Here is a 21,077-nt window from a genome sequence, read left to right on the forward strand (position 1 = left end):
TGTTGGGTAAGTTTCTAGCCAATCTTTGATTATCTGAAACCTCTGATGTAATGGAACATCGTTAAATTGGCTTATTTCTAGTTCCAGCATACCGTAGAGTTGCTCTGCAGGACTTTGTGATATCCTCTCTAGGAATTTGCTAGGTCTTTCAACACAACTCTGTGGTAACTTCCAGAGGAAGCATACCATAAAATCATCTGGAGAACCTAGCAAATTCCCAGAGATGCCATTTCCCCCCAAGCATGGGTAAGTGAAACATGGAGGTCTTACTGTATGTTCCATAGTTAAGAAGTGAGGGAACATTGGTTATGATTCTATGACTGAGACAAGAAAACCCTAAAGAAAGAACTCAAGTATGGTGGTATCAATGGAAGCTTGTTGTTCAATTCAGGTGCTGCTGTAGTGTTTGTATATTCCATTGAGGCCCTCACCAATGTCCAGGATTCTTACTGTCCTGTATTATCCCCATTTAGAAAGGAGCAAATAGTCTGAGTCACATTCTATGCTTTATGGAAACATATTATTCAGCGGAAAGTTTTTTCATTGTTTTTTAAGTAGTATGGTTCCCTTGAGTCACTGCTCCATGTGGTATGCATAGCTATTAACCCCTTTTTGAGAATTTTAGGAGAAAAAAACCCTCTGTTTCAGAAAACTTAGGAATGGTTCCATGAGTAAATTGTAGCTTTGCTGTTTTAACTTAACTGGTTAAACACTCATTTAAGTTTTTTATGAGTTTAGCTTGGTTTTGGATGCTCTTTTTAATTTTATGGTCAAAGCATGGTGACATAACATTTTGGATTATAGAATCCTTCAACCTGGCTGTGGGCCAGCGGGTACAGGGAATTGTTGCCCAAAAAAGTACTTTTCCAGAGTGTCAATATGGAATCCTAACAAGTATCTTAGAGTTCTATTTGTCATCACCATTTTTATTAATAATTTTTATTCAAAAACAAAAAGAAGAGAAAGACAAAGGCATGTTACAGATTACAAGTTTTGCTATTTTAAAAAATCGTCCTTATCTAAATTCTAACCACTACCGATGCTACCCTACTGCTAAAGGTCTATTACAGGTTTGTTTTTTAATGTCAGGAGTGACTTTAGAAACTACCAATTGCTTCTGGTGTGAGAGAATTGGTCATTTGCAAGGACATTGCCCAAGGGACACCCGGATGTTTGATGTTTTACTATCCTTGTGGGAGGTTTCTCTCATGTCCCCTATTATAGGTAACACTGCATAAACACAAAACTAAAACAAATAAGGACACACAGATACATAAAAAGAATAAAACAAACAAACATGAGCCAATGATGTGATGCAGTAGCTAAAGAAGCCAATGGGATTTTGAGTTGACTCCAAAGGAATATAGTGTCTACTGCAAAGAACCTTGTGACCATAAGAATTCTCTGCCTCAGAGTCTGATGGAAGCTCCTTCTTTGGAGGCTTTTAAACAGAAACTGGATGGCCATCTGTCATGGGTACTTTGATTGAGCTCAATCATCCAGTTTCTGTTTAAAAGCCTCCAAAGAAGGAGCTTCCATCAAACATGGCAGGGGGATGGACTTGATGGCCCATGTGGTCTCTTCCATGGTCCCACCTCTTTTATTCTATGATTTTATGAAACAGACACTATCACTAGCTGTGCACTGATTTTTATCTCTAGTCTATTCCCTTTAAATGCTATTGTATACTCACACTTCTACTTTTAATAACATTCTATCAATTCCTAAAGCCCACAATAACCCCCTTCGTTATAATAACTAGTAAATTAGTAAGACCCAATCTTGTTTGTAGTAAGACAAATATTTTTCCTACATCAGCCTAATTAATTTGTTCATCTCAACAGATTCACAACTCTTAATCGGCTATTGTTACATTTCTTTGTTTTCCATCCTCTAGGCATATGTTACTCCTGCTTTTCTCTTCCCTTCTGTATGTTAGTCTTGTTTCCCAATCTTTTACTCAAAACAGTCCATTGACAAAGAACCAAATCACCAATCTCTCATTTTATAAGGTTCGCCACTATAAAGCATTCTCGGACTGATCCCGTAAGAATCCTGTCAATAGGTCTCATTCATCACACAACTCAGATCTTTTTATGGAACTTTTACCAAGTTAGCAAGGGCATCTTAAGACAAATAACTTCCATCAGCTGTTTTGGCAGATCATGTACACTGATCGTTTCCATGATATTTGGGAGAATCCTTATTTTCAAAATTTCCTCCTTGTGCTCTGATTTTTCTAAACATTCTGTCTTTGAGTCCCAATTTCAATTTTACTAATTTCTGATTTCTCTGTTAGCTTGTTAGTCAACGTATCCAGAGAGAGCGATATCTTTCATTTCTTTTGATAGCTCTTTTTTAACAATCTCAGTTCATCAAAGATTTGAGTTTGATACATTGGTTTGCACTTAAGCGCATAATAGCTTAATAATATAATATATAAAAAAGAAACCATCCCCTTCTCTAAGTAAAGAAACAAGAGTTGAAAGCTTAGTTCATGCTGGGAGAGCATGGAAAAAGCACTGCCCCTCTTGCTATTGTGGTGCTGCTTTTGGCTTTTTTGAATGCCTGGATGTGGAAATGGTGGTGGTGGCCAGGCTTAATATATTAAAAATAGAGTTAATATTAAAAATAGCTTTATTACTCTTATGTTGTTTCACAGCACCAAATACTGGGAATTCGAAAGGAGCTGGACTCATTAGAACAGGGGTTCTTAAACTTTGTCCACTCACAATCCCCTTTTACCCAAGAATTTTATGTGACTCCAGGTATACAAACCAAACATTTTGGTAATAAATCATAAATTTATTTTAAAACAATTTTTGTTACACATATAATTTTACTATATACTACAGATGAAATAAATCAGCATACTAATGAGATAGATGTACTTGTTTATTTTTCATAAAGAATTAAGTCTTGACTGAGTATTTGAATTTGCAGGATGTAGGGTGTCGTCAACATTTTTCATGCCATGCTGGCATGCTTGGCTTGTAGCCTGAAAAGGAAGAATATACCCTGTTGGTTCTTTTCTTCTGAATTAGGGGACCATGATGGAGATTTAGAAGCCATACCTCCAACTTAAAAGATCCCAGGCTGAAGAGTGAACCCTGTGCCTAAAATGGATCCATAGCTGCCTCCCTCTTATTCTCATCATGGTCTGTTCACATACATACATGCATGCAATCCATATCCTTTCCTTTCCACTCCAAAATAGGTGGAATTAACTTTCCCTTTCCTTCACAGATTGAAGGCAAATTCTTCTAGAACTTTTAATGGCAGATAACTGACTTTTTTATTTCAGTTGAGTATGGTTTATGAATCCAACTTAGTTTTTAAAATCAAAAATTTAAGTATTTCTGAAACAGAAAAGATAACTATCAAGCAAAATCAGCATTTTCAACTCTTGCTAAACAAGGCACTTTTTTATGAAGTACATCTGAAGAATTTGCTGCACATTGTTGATAACAGGTCCACATAAATATCTAAAACAGCCACTAGGAGGCAAGATATACAAGTTTTGCACAACTACATCATTTAGTTTTGCTCTAGAAGGGCAGTGAATTATAGAGCTGTTATGAAGAAGTCCCAGTTAAGTCAACATGTTTATGTTAGTATTAAATGATTTTTTGGGATTGGTGCTTTACCCCTCTGCAGAATGAACCTCAACTTATCCACGGATCATATGAAAATTCATAATTTTGGTTACAAACCAAAAGTACATAAGTCAACCTCAACATATACCTACCCTAAGTGGATAAAGTGGGGGTTTTATGGTGAGAATGCGATGTCTCCACATTTCAGAATTGGATACTGGTAATGGATGAGATCCTACTTTGCTCAACTTAGTGAATTTTTGAGGTGAAATCCACTGTAGCTCCCCAGTCCCTTCTGCCATGGTCATGGCTTTGGCCATGAATGGTTCTACTGTGTCTAATGGAGACCAGAGGGAGGGAATTAGAGAAACAATCTACTAAGCCCCATAGATAGACACAGACCTGACAAGACCTTCCACCAAGATTTGCCAGGTCACAGAGGATGATGTCATCAGTTTGCATCTGGCTATGGGGGCATAGCCAGATTCAAATTGAGATGCCTACTCTCACACTCCATCAGCCATGGAATGGCCATTTAGGACTACCATGACAATATCAAGAGTCTGGGGATGGGTGCAGAAGAGAGGCTTTGGTCACTGCAGAGAGAGAAAGAGAATATTAACTTTTGCAATAATAATTCTCTATTTATCTATTTGCACATACACACATGCAGGCATAAAATGGATTTATGATAGAGTATGTCACTAATAGAATGCTGGCCACGGTCCAGATTAAGATTTAGATCTCTATTTGGAATACACTATTGAAAATGGAATTTTAGCTGTGACAAAATCAAATTTATTATGACTTGAGCAAGATCAACATCTTCTTTTTCCTTTTTATTGCAGTAAAATGCTGCAACTTTATGTGAACCCAAATAAAATACTCTGTTTTTTTTTGCTTTTGTATCCCACATAAAACCTTGAAAGATTAGCTTTACATCTAAATAATTCTGATTCATGGCTTATATAATCTAATACTCTGGAGCCATTAGCCAGGAACACTGCTAACATAACATGTTTTAGAAACATTATGGATAATGTATTAGAACTGTTATGAAAAAATGTTTGAAAATAATATTAATCTATTCCCACACTTATTTAGGAATGTTGCTGTTTTCTCAGGTTGGTAATATGTGGTCATCTTTCAATATGACAAGAGGTTTATAAGATGCTGTTATGCTAGCATTTCTGTGATCCAGTAGATTGTGTTGTCGAAGGCTTTCGTGGACGGAATCACTGGGTTGCTGCGAGTTTTCTGGGCTGTATGGCCATGTTCTGTGTTCTTCTGGAACATCCATACAGCCTGGAAAACTCACAGCAACTCTAGTAGATTATTTGGATTTTCCAAAATAACTATAACCAAAGGGTGATCTGCACGTCATTTCATAGGCCACTTTTAAAATTTCCCTGTCAAATGTAGGTTTCCTTTGAGTTTATAGAAGTAATTTTCACCTTTGTTATTTAACCTCCTCCACCACCCACCAACCCCACATAAATCTTCAAACAAATGAAAAGGGCTGAAACCAATTGAACTGTGAGCTAGAGTTTATTCCATATTCTAATGAATATGCTTGAACTTGGAGAGACTAGCCTTGATATTAAGAGTATGACTTCATTTCATGTGTACCTTTTAGAACTGGGACCAATTCATCAAAGAAGTAGAAGTTTAATCTGTGTACCCAACCATGATCAGAAGAAGATATATCTCTGATATCCTTGAGACTGGAATCTTCCCATTAGCATCAATTACCATTTTCTTATGAACAAGTAACCGTGTCAGGGACAGAGTTGCATTTTGTGAGACTATCATGATGGAGTAGGAGTTAAATTTGCTCTTCGACACACATGACTATCCTGATCCTCTATCGCATCCCACCTTTACTCCTCATGAAATCTACTGTCATATTTAAAGTTATGCATATTAAAGGCAGTAACAATATCATTCATGTAGTTTAATTCCAAGTTCAGTGCAGTCTTAGGTCATATAAGTATATACAGTATTATGACTTAAGCCACATTTCAATGAGTACCAAGTTTCACTATATTTTAGCAGGAAAAATGAGTGTTTTGTTCTGTGACTCTTAATGTTCTAAGAAATAGCTGTCATGGCTTTAACTTACACACTGTGAGGCTATTAGCTTGACATTTGCATTGGAATAATCATCACATTGATCTGTGTGTGCCAAACAATTCACCATGGTTGAAAAATCACTTCCCAGGAGCCTGCTACTGAATTCTTCTATTTTATACAAATATCAACATCATTACAGTTCAACTCACAAAAAGGGAAGCCTGGTTCTTTACATGGTTAATGTATTGTGCATAGTATATTTTTCACAGAATATTTTTAGACTTGTTAATTAGTAGCACCTTTTACATAAAAACATCATCCTATAGACATATTTATCTAAATCAATAAGAAAACCTCAGTTCTAAGAAATACCTCTGCAAGCATACAGTACTGGTTATTCTTGGTTTTGCAAAGTTCAATTTACATTGTGACCCAGAATTTTGATCCAGCAACACACAGGAGAAGTGTTGAATAACGCAGACAGGTTTTCATGGTCATGTCATTAACACAACATGAGTGCATAGCAATATTCTGGAGCAGAAGGCAGTTGAAGGCAACACAAAATTCCATTAATAGCAGTGGAAAGTGGTTAGCATTCCATAATGCAAGCAAAGCATGCTTAAGTCGTTCTTTGCTAAATATATCACCATCCCCCCCTCCTTTTTTGTGTCTAGCCAAATATGTTAGGTTTCACAGAGTACATATTGCGATTGCATCTCCATGCCTTTTAAAGGCAAGGGAAAGAGGACAGCGCACCCAGACTAAATCCTGTATGTGCTCTGCATCAAGAGGAACCAAGGAGCACCATAGACTTAAGTTGACTAAAACCTATACAGTATGGAGTTTCATCAATGTCTATTGAGTCTTCTCTGGTTTCTTTTTTTCATGCTGCGGTCTTCTTTTACTCTTTTGTACCAGCTGCCCAGCGTCCTCCAGCAATGGCCATTCAAAAGGCACTGTTGGGTGCACTGTGCTTAGAACTGCAGAAAGTCTGCAACTCGGTTACCATTTTCCTGGAATGGGTACACCACACTCATACCAGCCCACATAGTAATAAGGTGTCATGTATCCAATGCGTCCAAATGATACAGGCTCTTGTCGATACTGACGATAATAACCTGTAGGAGTCAAAATATCAAGATGAGTTGCTTAGAGGCAGCAAAGGAATATTTCTGTTATCATAGAGGAAACAGAGCTATACAAAAAGGAGTGGGATCTAATCCTGTTGAAGTTATCCTAATACACTGGACTGTCATGATGCTATTCCGTGTGGCAGAAAATGCAGATCCTACATTGCTGCTTTTTAAGGAAGCAAATTAAATTTCAAGTATATATTAATGTGTAAGTCTAGAAACATTTGTTAAAAGACAATCCCAAAACCTGAGCTGACCTATCCATATGTCAACATAAGAAAAAAGCAGTGGTTATTTTGTACTTCCTCGCAAAGGAGTGCCAAGAGGTGAGAGAGAATTGGTGCTTCTCTCAGATTGTCCAAGGATGGACTAAGCACACTCTTTTTGCCACTCTATTCAGAAAAGGAGGTAGTTGCTTTTAAAATAAGCATCAATACTATATCTTAACCTTTACCAGAAAAAGGAACCATTCCTTGATCTGAATAGGATGGCAAATCTCAAGGGAGGTGACAGTGTGAGTGCTTTCCCTTCCCTGCAGAATGGCTCTTGACTTACCACAGGTCATACATAAAATCCATAATTTTGACCCCCAAACTTGTTCTCAACTTATACATGTGGTCAATTTATAAATGAGTATATACAGCATTTCCTTCTGTGGAGGTACAGAGGATGCCCAAAGGAAAATAATAGAGACTCCCCTTTTCTTGAGTACACGATGCTGCTTTAAACACAATACATTTAATGTTACAAAAACATACATATCAATGAAGATGAACAATCTACTGTACAAGTGAAGAGCAATAAGGCAGTGGTAAAGGTTAAAGTACTGGAGTTTATAATAATAATAAAATAATAATAATAATAATAATAATAATAATAATAATAATAATAATAATAAATCTTTATTTATATTCCACCCTATCTCCCTGGAGGGACTCGGTGTGGAATCCAAACATAAAAGGCAGACATTCAGTGCCTGACCACATATAAAAACAAACTATGACTTAACTAAAATTAAAAGAAAAATGCAATCTGTTATATCAGATATGAAACAAAACAACAAACATCAAACAGAAGCATCAATTTCCCAGTTCTTGGAGGCAAATAGATTTATCATTGCTCAAGATGCCTATTGAGCTGGTAGGGCGAAAAGGGCACAGATATGGATGGCAGTTATTAATCAGAAGTATACTGGTATTGCCATCTATTCCTCCTCCTCCTCATAAATCTACGAAAGATTCATAGGCATGGCTCCAAATAACATCAAAAGTCCATATGTACATACAAATATATTAATGAACTTCAGTACATAGCATAATATCAAATTAGAAAGGAGAAGAGGTGGAGTTATTGCAATTTGGTTGGTTAGGCCTAAGTTCACATTTCTTAGCCATGAAGACATTGTTGTGCATCGAGCATAACCTATTCCTCTCCACAGGGTTATTACAATGATATAATGAAATTCAATCTAACGGTGTAAAGGTGGGATAGCAATATGAACAACATTTAAATTTCCCATGCAGCATCCAGCCTAATGTTTCTCACACTGCTAAGGCTCATGTTTAAAACAAACTGTAGGACAATTGTGTTAATAGTATTTTAATACAATGAAACACTAACTCTTATTATTTTTTTAAAATAATACTATACTTTTGTTTCATATCTGATATAACAGGTTGCATTTCCCTGACATTACTGCTCAGGACTTGGAAAGAGTTCTGGAACTGAGCTGTCCAGCGTTCTCTCTCCTCTCTGCCACTGTGGAGAATGAAGGGGGAGAAAGAAACAACAGCAAAAGGAAGACTGAAGTATCAGCATTCGTATTTAAAGCAAAGCAAAAGTGAAGATACGAAAGAAAGAACTAGAGAGAAAGCTGACTGTCTGTAAAAAAAATTTGATTGCTTAAAACATTAGCAGAATCCCAGCACTCTTTTTCACATGTGCTAAATCCAGTTTCCTTGTGTTTCATATTTCTAGTCCTTGGAGTGAGCCACACACATCTGGATTGACAGTCCTTTACTTAGATGGCAAAGCGCAGTATTATCCCATGACTTTAGTGGCTGAATATTTCATTTTCAATGCTAAAAATCCAAAGCTTATAAAAACACCGCCACTTACTGTCTATATTTTTTTTTAAAAAAAAAACATCAAAGAAGAGTCAGGAATGCATAGCATGGAAGTAATACAGTTTCTGGGGACCAGGACGTAAGCTGTTTACAGTCTGATCCATAATTGCTATAAATGTAATGATGAAATCCTGTTGTGACTTTATACTAGCGAGAATACAAATACGCAAGTGGTTGTACCACCTTGGAGTTGGACATGGACAATATCCTATTCCAGGTCTACAAGTTCTGTTATACCAGTGCAAATTGTTGTGGAAGTAGTTGCACTGTCTAGGAAGTTCAACAAGTATGGACTTTACCTGCAAGCAGATAATTCAATCAACTGCTGGGCAATGAGAGAGTGAACAATCTGTTGAGTGACTGGTTCTGCAGTGGCTCAGTCTAACATCTTCACTGTGCTACACTGGTGTAATTTTGCTCTATGACAGCACAGCTATACCATGAACAGGACTCTTGGCAAATATCATCCATATTTTAAATAATAATGCTTTTCTTCCTTTTCTTTTCTTTTTTTTACCTTGAATAGGAGGCAAGGCTTCCACATATGACTGTGGCCCTGTTCTTCCATCCAGGTGCGAATCCACAAACTGACAGTGATCTTCACCTCTTCCCCAGCTATCTCCAATGCTGTAAAATGTATCTGGAGAAATTGTGCTTGTGATTAGAACTAACAATGCTTCCAGTACTGTTCCAGTAGAAAGCACTGTTTCATGCAGTACCAGGGTTGTCTGTTTGCATGATTTACTTATTTATTTTTTATTTCCTTTTTTATTCTGCATTTCTACCAATATAGGGATTCAAAGCGACTCACAGCAAACATGACACAATACAAATTAAAAACAGCCATGCATTAAAATATGAATACAAATGTTTTAAAACAATAAATCTTTTGTGCCATGGAGCATAAAAACAAATTTAAAATACAATTAAAACTACATTAAAAAACTATGCAGCCCCCCCGCCCCCAATCCTATTCATATCCCCTGCATCTTGCCTCTCATCATTCCTTAATTGCCTGATGGCCAAGATATCCTATAACAGATGGTGTTCCTTGCATGAAAAGACTTCTGCATCTCGAAGAACTACTGAACTATGTTGTAAGATCTCATGTGCATATTCTGCTCAAGTAGATGCACATGAAGTAGGGCAGCAAACTCTCTTGCAAATGGGTTGTTGTGAGTTTTCTGGGCTGTATGGCCATGTTCCAGAAGCAGTCTCCCCTAACGTTTCAACCCACATCTATGGCAGGTAACCTGAGAGGTTATGAGGTATATTGGAAACTAAGCAAAAGAGGTTTATATATCTGTGGAAGGCCCAGGATGGGAGAAAGAACTCTTGTCTGTTGGAGGCCAGTGTGAATGTTGTAATTAATCACCTTGATTAGCATTAATGGCCTTGCCAGCTTCAAGGCCTGGTTTCTTACTGCCTCGGGGAATCCGTTGTTCCCTTCCAAATGTACAGTATTTATCCACAAATGCTTACCAACAGCAGTATCCAACAATAAAACAAACAAAAACAATACATATGGCATACACAATGATACATGGTGCTTACATTGTTTATAAAGCTTGTTTGTATTGTACATGGAAGGATTGCAAAATTGGACTGTTTTCAACACATGCTTAAAAGTAGAAATTGTTGTAGCATGCTGAAATTTAGAAGGAAAAGTATTGCATATAATAAGTGTCACAATCCTAAATGTCCCATTCTGAAGTATTGTTCTCATAAGCATGTGACACCACCAGGACACACACTCCAGATGATCACAATAATTCAATGGGACTATAAAGGAGTAGGCAGAAATTTCTCCGCTTTTAACAAGTTCTTACATGGTTTCATGTTGCAAGCAAAGGCTTACTGATATGTTTTATGTTGATCATGTTTATTTTTATGTATGTGGCCGGCACTCCATGCAGTCATGCCAGCCACATGACCTCGGAGGTGTCTACTGACAATGCCGGCTCTTCGGCTTAGAAATGGAGATGAGAACCAACCCCCAGAGTCGGTCACGACTGGACTTAACATTAGGGGAAAACCTTTACCTTTACTATGTTTTGTTTACATGTTGTTCACCGCTTTGAGTCCCGATTTGGGCGAAAAGCGGGATAGAAATAATAATAATAATAATAATAATAATAATAATAATAATAATGATGATGATGATGATGATGATGATGTGCAGGAAGACCTGGATATTCTCTCTAAGGCCGGTTCCAGACAGGGAAGAAGTCTGCGCTGACACGGGACTTCTATCCCCAAATTATCCCGAAAGCACTCCCTTTAGGCCCTTGGTGTCTAGATATGCTCCCGGAACCTTCTGGGAGGACACCCAGACACCCTAATCCCCTCCCCAAAATCCCTTTAAAACTCCTTTAAAAAGAAAATAATTTACCCAGCTGCCATTTACCTTGGTGCTAGAGTCCTCCTGACATGTAGAAATGATGTGCCAGGAGAAGGGGGGGGGGGTGAGGAGGAAACTTGCCGGGTAAGTTATTTTCTTTTAAAAAAAGGGGTTTTAAGGTCTTTTGAGGAGGGAGGTACAGCCCTATTGGTTTTCCGGGCTGATTCAGTCCGAAAAACCCGAGCGGGCTGTGCGGGCTGCCCCCTTGGTAGTCCCAGGACCACCAAGGGGGCAGTCTACACAGGGCCCATACTGGATTAGGCACGGGTTTTCCAGGAACACCCAGGCCTAATCCAGTATCTAATCAATTTGGGACAAAAGCACCCAAGCTCCGATGTTTTGGGCCCTGTTTGTATGGGCCCTTAGAATCTCTAGGCAATCCAGCACAACTCTATGGTCAAATTCTTGTGGAAGATGACAACAGAGTCTTTCTGAAGGACCTAGAGATTTCTAGATGGACCACAGAAATCAAATCTGAAAATAAAAATAAAATCCACTAATGTATAGCCAACTGTATAAAAAGTTGTTTAGATGACAACACCATTAGCAAATTCTACTGAGGTTTGCAATAGTCATATTTGGAATTAATGTACCTACATGCTCAGAGAAAGAAATGCAAGACACAGTTTAATTTATATTTCTGCACAAAACAGAAAGGTGTAAAGAATCTTTGCAAGTCTAATTCAAAAGTCTTTATCTTCGCTTTGGGACAAAAAGGTTTCAGAATGTCTGGTACTTAAATAGTTTGCACTAAGCAACAGACTACAGTGATGATCCATGTCTGCTGAAAGGGCTAGTAAAGGCTCAGACAGAAGCAATACTAATCTAGAAATGATGGGTGAAGATCTCAAATCTAAGTGTGTTTATTATTTCTATGTATTTCTGAAATAATAGGAGCATTATGGTAAAAGAATCCACTGGCACAGTATGAAAGGAGGGCGGTAGTCCTCGCCAACATTCCTGAACTCAGTAAAACAGATTTGTATGTCTGCTATTGGCTGGGAACCACAGCAAAAGATCTATTGTCTTCTCAACTAGCTCCTTCTGCCACTGTACTAGCAGTTTCTCTAAAAGTAACACAAACCTTATGCAAGTGCAAATTTCCATAACAACACCATTCTATAGACCAAAAGTAGACAACTCTGGTCTTGCTGATGCTGTTAGACTGCACCTACCAAGATTCTTCACTGTTGATCACACTGCCAAAGCTAACAGGAATTGCAACCCAATAATATCTGAAGAGGTTTTTATGATATTGGATGATGTTGCAAGTACCATGAACACCAAACACAAACACACATCCTGCCTAATTTTTCACTAAAATCCACAAACGACAAAACAGAGGCTACCAAATTTTGGGTATATCATGAGATGACATGGTTCCTTACAATAATGCTCAACTGTCCCTGGGACAGTTGGAGGTACATGCCAATTCTCGCAGCAGTAGGTATGGCGCAACCTGCAGTTGGTACTTGCTGCTGGTAAGTACCTCCCTTCTAAAATACTGAGGTTTTTTTTTACTGGCCCTGAAAAATGAATATACTTTATTTGTCCCCCCTCTTCTCCAGTAATAAATTTCTGTGTCAAAATCATAGCACTGTAAAATAATACTGATACATACCTCTTAGGTCATCACTGAGATAAATCTTGTATCGCAGTGAATTACAAAGAACAACACCTACAAACTTCCGATACCATGTCCGTTTCACATATTGCTTGCCACTGCATTCAGAGTATGTGGGATCATATTTGAAAGAGAATGGGATCCAGATTGGTTCGCCACCTGAAAAACAAAAAATAAAAAATGTACAGATAAAGTTATGTGAAGTTCATGTGAAGCATCTTTATCTTAACTGACATTTTCTTTTATAAACTTACAAACACTTTTCTCAGCCTATGCCTGAACCCATTCCTAAATGCATTTCCTCAGAAGTCTATTTCATTAGTTAGACCTAACTTGACACAAAATACTGTAAAGCTCAAATCCTAAGCCAGCAATCCCCAACCTTTGGGGATGTTTTGGACTTTAGTTTCCAAATTCTCAGTCATTGCTCTTACTGACTGAGACTTCTAGGCACCAAACACCAAAATATCTGCAGAGCCAGAGCTTGAGAATTGTTTTAGTCATAACGTGATCAAACTAATATTCTCCACCAATGTCCCTTCAAACATTTATCAACATCTTGGAACAAAATAAGCTCTAAATGATGAATAAATTGAGATAAGATTTTTTTAAAAGCAGGTGGTACATAACAGAATGGCATGCTATCACCACTGAAGGCATTTCACTAAATTACATATCTCTATTCTCAATACATCTTAATGTAAATGAAGTCCAGAAGAACTATAAAATCAAGGCTGTTAAGACATCTGTCAAAACAAAAATTGAAATACACTTCACTATTTCACATTCACACACTTCTCTCAATCCATTCTAAAAGGATTAGAGATTTCCGTAAGAATTACAATATGTTCATGTGACATTTTAAAATTGTTTAAGAAACAAGGTCTTTAAAAATGTGTTGTCAATGGCTTTTATGGCCAGAATCACAGGGTTGTTGTGTGTTTTCCAGGCTGTATGGCCATGTTCCAGAAGCATTCTCTCCTGCCGTTTTGTCCACATCTATGGCAGGCATCCTCATAGGTTGTGAGGTATAGTAAAATCTTTAAAAAGTTTGGCTCTGAATTGAAATTTTGGGTTTTTTTTCTACTTAAACTAGAGCTAGAAAATGTAATAGCAAAAAGAAAAATAACTAATGTTTAAATTCCACGGGCTACTTTTTTATAATTTAGATCAGAGGTGGTTTCAATTAAAAACTATAAACTATAAATAATTTTGCCAACAGATGAGCTGAATAACTTGGGTTTAAAATGGATATCAGGCTAACTCACATGACATTTACATTACACATGGTACAGTTCTGAAGTGATCCTGTATCAACACTCTTTATAGTGCTCTAAAATGTCTGAAAATGACTACATTCCCAAACAACGATTTGGGTGCCACAGAGCAGAAAAAGTCTTCAGTGTGCATTCAAGTTTTCCTCACACATCGGTAATTCACCTCCACTCCTCTAGTAGGGTTATGGGAACAAGCTGTAGTATTCATCTGAAACCCCAATGTCTTGATTCCAAATCCTGTGTGGTCTGATGTGTAAGCGGGAGTGACGATGCACTGCCCTGGTCATTTCAATGGAGACAAGAGTTTTGCAAATACAAAAAGTGCCCACATGGATCTGCCTCCTTGACTTAACTGAATGGGGCGTCCCTGTGGCTGCACCATGAAAGCAAATAATTTTGATCAGGCAATAGGCTCTAAATGTTTTTATCTTCAAGCATTTCAGCTTACAAGGCTTCACACCAGGCCGCTTGAATTCATAAAGTAGCAGCCTCGTCTGTGAGTTGTAAACAGATCAAATAGTAACGTCTATCTCTCATCCAAAACAGAATTGTAATTTACCCATACTTGAGATGAGGGAAGGTTAAACTGTGAAAGTTGTGGCTTCGTTTCTTTCTCAAGACCTCTCTCTGTGTGCTCTGTCTCTTTTATATCACTGGCAACTGTTCCACAGCATGGGAACCACATTTTAAATGGGAGAACAGACAAAGCAACATTTTGTCTTTTCTTTAAAAGATTCTTCTGACCCTGAAAGCACTAAGCGATAATCCCGTAAACATACATAAATGCATGAACAACACGCAGGAATAACCTCCATTGAGCTCTGCTGAAATGGGCTTCAGAACCTCCGACTTGTACTTAATGAGGCTTCTTTTGTATGTAACACTTCTCCCATGTACCATTATTTCCAGAATTTCAGCCAGTGGAAATAAAACAATGGAAAGAAAAGTATTCAGTGGATCTGTATTGAAGCACTCAACATTCCCATGCTATCCATCAGCATAGTGGTTCCTCATGAAGAAGTCTCAGTGAAATCAACCGTATTTCATTACAATTGCTGCTGTGAAGCACACCAGATGGGTTTCATTTTACTACTGCGTGGAAGAGTCACTTGGCACAGTCAGTGCATTTAAACACAAAAACTTGGGGTAAATTCTAAAATAATATGTGTCTTGTTTTATGTGAAACAGATATATTAAGGCCTCGTCTGCACTGCCACATAATGCAGTTTCAGCATGCAGTTTGATGGGACTTAAGTGTGTGTCGAGCTAACATGAATTATATGAGGAAAGTATAAGAAAGATATTATAGAAGGAAAGTAAAAAATGAGGGATAAAAGTTTCACATCAACCATATTAACAAATCCACAAAGGCTTGCAATATGTTTACCAAAGTGTTGAAAACTGGCAAAGCAGGGACAAGAAGCTGCCACCTTCCTCCTTCAGAATTTCTCCAGAAACCATTCTTGGTTTCACTGCTGGGCACAGAGGAGAGCCACTTTGTCTCTTATTAACCACTTTTCTCACACTCTCTGAATATCAACATTTGAAATACTCATAGGAAAACTGTTAACATTATTTAGTGTGGCTACATTTGTCCATGCTCTTCAATTTGTTTGACCAAAGTGCCATAAAGAGGAAATCTAAGCTTCATACCTTAATGTTAAGTGATTTCATGTGCGTTGCTACAATGAGACAAATAGCAACACTTTGGGGCACACTTACCATGAATGCTTTGTCACCTGATCATCATTTTTCTGGTGATAAGCTTTTCCATATTTAGCTAGGTGGATCTTCAGATGACAGGCACACTGCCTATTTATGGGATCCATACTAAAAGTCTTGCCAATTTGAGGATCCAAAGTCACCTCCATCCAATGATAAAACATGGAGTGGATTTTCACTGGGTTCTTAAAACTATAAAGCCCGTAATTTTTATAATGTCATAAAAACAATTATACACCAAACTGTCAAGCCAAGACAGTGGTGGAGAACCTTTAACCTTCTAGATCATTAGGCTTATGGTTCTCATAATCACTCATTATTCATGCTAGCTGCCGTTTTTGTGAGTTGAAAACATATAGCAGCCAAAGCTAAACTAAATAGAACTAATAGAACTAACCGTAGAACTATTTCTCCAGCACTGGCCAGTTTAAAAAAACTATATAGAACACCCCTAACAGTATAAAGCAAAAGAGCCATTTTTCATATCCTGCTTCCCATAAATTGTTTTCAGTTTTTCTATCAATATCTAAGGACTCAACTGTAACCTTTGCAATATTTGGGACAAAACAATATCAGCAAACAGCAATGAGACTTACCCGGTGGTCTGACAATAAGTAGAGGATTATCTGTAAGGAAGAAATAAGAAAACACGTAAGTGGTTTACTCTGAAAATGTCTATCCCCTAAAGCCAAAGTGAATTAGATTTTATGCAGCAAAAAAAAAAAAAGTTTTTTTGAGAAAGTATGTTCTCATTTGTATCTGTTCGTATTTGTATCAAAGTAAAATCTACCAACAGATTCAATTCAAACAAACCCTATTCTTTTAGCTGGGTATACAATTTTCTTTTGGGGAAAAAAGTCTTCACAGTTTTTTTAATGTTCAGGAAAGTGAAATTTACATATGCATCTGGCATTGTGATAAATTTGTTCATTAAGAGTAATATACTTTTGGACAATTATTATAGAATATTTACATAGAAAAAAAGAACACAGTGGTGGATTTATCAAAATAATTCAATTGCTTAGTGCTGTATATTACTGTGCATATAAATCCAAAATAACAATTCAGAAAATACTATTCTCATGAATATGATGCATGAACTCAGGTGGTGATGTTATGAGTGGTAAACAAAGTATGTTGCTTTTAAACTAGGAAATGACATCCATAGGACTGAGAAGATTTTGTTTAGAACAAACACATTCATTATTAATTAAAATCTGTATGAGGTTGTCACTCCATTAAAGACATCTCAGCCTACTAGCTGTATGAACTTTAGTTCATTAATCAGTTGATTACAATGTACATACTTCTGTAGAATCAAAATAGTTTTCAAGCAAGATTCAACCCTGAATTCTCACATGAGAAGCAACTCAGGTTGCTCCTGACACGAAAAAACAAAACAAAACAAAACCTAGAAGCCAAAATGACTAAACTGAGGCTATTGTACTCTGAACTGATCAAAAGATGACATGGCTCACTGAAAAATCAATAATACTCAGTAAGGTGGAAAACATTAGAAAAAGTGAAAGACTGCATCATAGATGAGATTTATTTTAAAAATTCAGACATGGAAGCCATGCCCCTGAGTTTTCAAGACCTAAGTGCAGCTCTTAATGAATGGGGCTCTTGGAAGTCTCTCTTTTCATATGGTGCCCACAAATCAAAATCAGTTTGATAACTGATAATAATAATTATTATCAACAGTAGTATACACACAATTTTACAAAATCCACTGTCCCGTTAATTAAGGACACTTTTCAGTAAATTAGTTTGGGAAAACTAATGAACTATTAGCATTGCATCCATTTGCTTGGAAGTCAGATCCACTGAACACAACGGGCCACTCTTCTGAGTCGATAGGTACAGGCTTGCTTGAAATGAATAAATATTACATGCTTACTTAAAATCAAGTGAGGAGAAATTGTGCCCCCATCGTTTTATTTACAACCCTTAATGGTCCTCCAGGACACTGTCACAAGCCTTCTCTGTTCAAATTTTTAATTTTGTGGGGCAGTTTTCAGTCCAAAAGTATTAAAAAAGAAAAAATATTTGCAAGACAAAGAACTTTCTCATTGTATGGATTCTGGTTTGGGGACAGAAGCCTGGTAAAATTCTGACAAGGATGAAGATCGCTGAAAAATGTAAACCGTTCAAATATAGGGTTGTTGTATGTTTTTCAGGCTGTATGGCCATGTTACAGAAGTATTCTCTCCTGACATTTCGCCCACATCTATAGCAGGCATCCTCAGAGGTTGTGAGGTATGGAGAAAACTAAGCAAAGAGGCAAATATATATCTGTGGAAAGTCTAGGGTGAGAGAGGTCAGTGTGAATGCTGTAGTTAATCACCTAAATTAGCATTGAAAAGCTTATCTGCTGTCTTCTTCCTGCCTCTGGGGCATCCTTTGTTTAGAGTCGTTAACTGCCCTTGGTTGATTCATGTCTGGAAATCCTCTGTTTTCAGAATGTTGCTTTTTATTTACTGTTCTGATTTTAGAGTTTTTAAATACTGGTAGCCAGATTTTGTTCATTTTCATGGTTTCCTCCTTTCTTTTGAAGTTGTCCACATGCTTGTGAATTTCAATGGCTTCTCTAGTCTGACATGATAGTTGTTGGAGTGGTCAAGCATTTCAGTGTTCTCAAATAATATACTGTGTCCAGGTTGGTTCATCAAGTGCTCTGCTATGGCTGATTTCTCTGGTTGAGTGAGTCTGCAGTGCCTTTCATGTTCTTTGACTCGTGTTTGGGCGCTGCGTTTGGTGGGGGCTCCAGTAAGTGGATTTGTAAAGCATCTTATGTCATAAATTATATTTTTAGATTTCTAATTTTGAAAATCTGCCTTGTAGTTTCAAGCAAAGTTTGGATAACAGATCTATACAATGGTAGAAAAACACCAAAATTGCAAAGTTATCCTCCTGTGAAATATAGATAAGCCCTGGTATGGGCCATTCTGATATTGATTGAAGTTATTAGAAGTTGGAAGAGAACACTTTGGATTTTAATACTGCCAGATCCAAAGCACAGGGGAAAGAGGTGTGGTAATGGTTTCTGAAACCTTTGCAGTGGAAAATTCACTACTACTGTTACATTATTCCTTTTCAATGAGTCAAACTGAATTCCTAATCTAATTTCAGTTTGTGGTTTTAAGCCATACCTGATTCTGTGACATAGGAAATAGATGAGCTTACAGGTCCAAAACCAAATGGATTCTTTGCTTGAACTCTGAAGTAATACCTGAAGATGTAGGAGAGAGAGAAAAACCCCCAAAGTCCACTTTAAAAAGAATAAATCCATACATAATAATGGCATTAAAATATTGGACAGATATTAATATTTAAATACCACTTCACATTGCTATCCTGCCTTTTCTCTAATGGTCTAAAGGCAACAGACACAGCTTTCCTCGCTACTCCAGTCACAACAATTCATGAGATAGATAATGCTGAGAATGGCCAAAGGCCAGCCATTGAGTGTAATGACTCAGTGTAGACCTGGACCTATACTATTTTCATCCCTATCCAACAACTGCATTGACTCCAGTAAAGCTTGAAATATCCCATGAATCAATCATTTCTGATTTCTTTCACAAGGATTTCAGTTCTGAAGCAATACTGCACAGTTTAGGTAAGTCTATCACTCAGTGGCTGCTACATGATGATGAAGGACTCATTCACTAGCCTTCATCATAAATCACAACACATGAAATGCTTTGATTAAGCAAGAGAGTGCTACAATATATGGTTACTGAGCAAGACTGTTAGAGGAGAAGAAATACAAGAACATAGAAACATATCTCAGGAAGATTGGATCATGGGAATTTTGGAATTGGCTGAAATAGACAAATTATCTACTTTGACAAGATAAAAACTGTTGAGTAGTTTTAAGAAAGAAGCGAGAAAGCACTAATTGTGGGCTCTGAGAATTAACAATTTAAAGTATTCATCATGACAACCATTTAATGACCAGAACATCATTAAAGTCCAATTTCATGGGTTCACTACTACATGTTGGTAAAACAGACCTTTTCCCTCACGTTTACAGCCTGAAACTGTAATATGTGTCCTCTCCCTTGGTGATATAAGTATAGTGGTGTTATGGAAACCCACGCTGGATCTACACTGTCAAAATTGCAGGTTCAGAATGCAGATTAACTGCACTGGATTATATGAGGCCCCATCTATACTGCCATATAATCCAGTTTCTGACTGCAGATAATTTGCTGTGAACTGGATTATATGGCAGTGTAGACTCATAACATCCAGTTTGGTAAGTAAGTAAATAACTTTATTTTTCTATCCCACCACCACCTCCCCGCAGGGACTCGGGCGACTAACACGGGGCAAAGGCCCGGAAGCAATAAACAATGTACAGCAGATAAAAATATATTACAATAAGTAAAAACACAGTAAAATCGGCATTGTACAAGACCAATACATTAACCATAAAAACTCATTTAAAGCATAAAATGAGTTTAAATAAGATAATCTGCATTCAGAAACTGGATTATATGGTCAGAGTACTGTTGTTTATTTGTTCAGTCACTTCCGACTCTTCGTGATCTCACGGAGCAGCCCATGCCATCAGTGTAGATGGGGTGTAGGTCTACACTGCCATATAATCCAGTTCAATGCTCGAAGTATTATGAATATAGAAGTATATATTGTATAAACTATTGGTAGGAACGTTGGAAAACATTTACTTTATCTGTAACTTGTGTGATTTAATTTTAGTTTAGTTTTAGTTTGCAGTTGGTAGTTTGAAGTGTAGGGTGGTAGTAGTTAATACTATGTGTATATGTTTGGTATTATGTTATTTTCTATTATTCTATGTATATTTTAGTCAATGAAATAATACTATATTTTGAAAAAACACATATTTGTCAGTGAAATAGTTGACTATGAGTTATTATTTCTTAATGAAGCAGCAACACTAGACTGGAAAACATAAGCATTAATGTGAAGTAACCCTCATTTTTAGAAAAGTAGGTCAGTCTCAGCAAGGCACTGAAGACTAAAGAAGAAGCATCAGGATAAAAAGGTATCTCAGTTGTGAAGAGGAAGGCTGTGCTGGGCATCTCCCTTTGCACTAATTCTCAAAATTCCTTCATATTGGCACAATGGAACTTCC

At 37.2% G+C, this 21,077-nt stretch overlaps 1 protein-coding gene across 2 annotated transcripts in view; it reads right to left on the reverse strand.

Annotated features, from left to right (window-relative positions):
- Positions 1-5,125: 5,125 nt before the first annotated feature.
- Positions 5,126-21,077, reverse strand: part of fndc1 (fibronectin type III domain containing 1) — a 110,879-nt gene continuing 94,927 nt past the window's right edge. For both annotated transcript variants that reach the window (XM_062976700.1, XM_062976698.1), the window contains exons 15-19: positions 19,105-19,184; positions 16,549-16,578; positions 12,951-13,112; positions 9,446-9,568; positions 5,126-6,787 (exon numbers count right to left, since the gene is read on the reverse strand). In XM_062976700.1, coding sequence (XP_062832770.1) covers positions 6,672-6,787; positions 9,446-9,568; positions 12,951-13,112; positions 16,549-16,578; positions 19,105-19,184 — 511 coding nt within the window. In that variant the 3' untranslated portion in view covers positions 5,126-6,671. The remainder of the gene's footprint in view (positions 6,788-9,445; positions 9,569-12,950; positions 13,113-16,548; positions 16,579-19,104; positions 19,185-21,077) is intronic.

The sequence above is a fragment of the Anolis carolinensis genome, chromosome 1 (assembly GCF_035594765.1).
Source record: "Anolis carolinensis isolate JA03-04 chromosome 1, rAnoCar3.1.pri, whole genome shotgun sequence".
Taxonomy (NCBI): domain Eukaryota; kingdom Metazoa; phylum Chordata; class Lepidosauria; order Squamata; family Dactyloidae; genus Anolis; species Anolis carolinensis.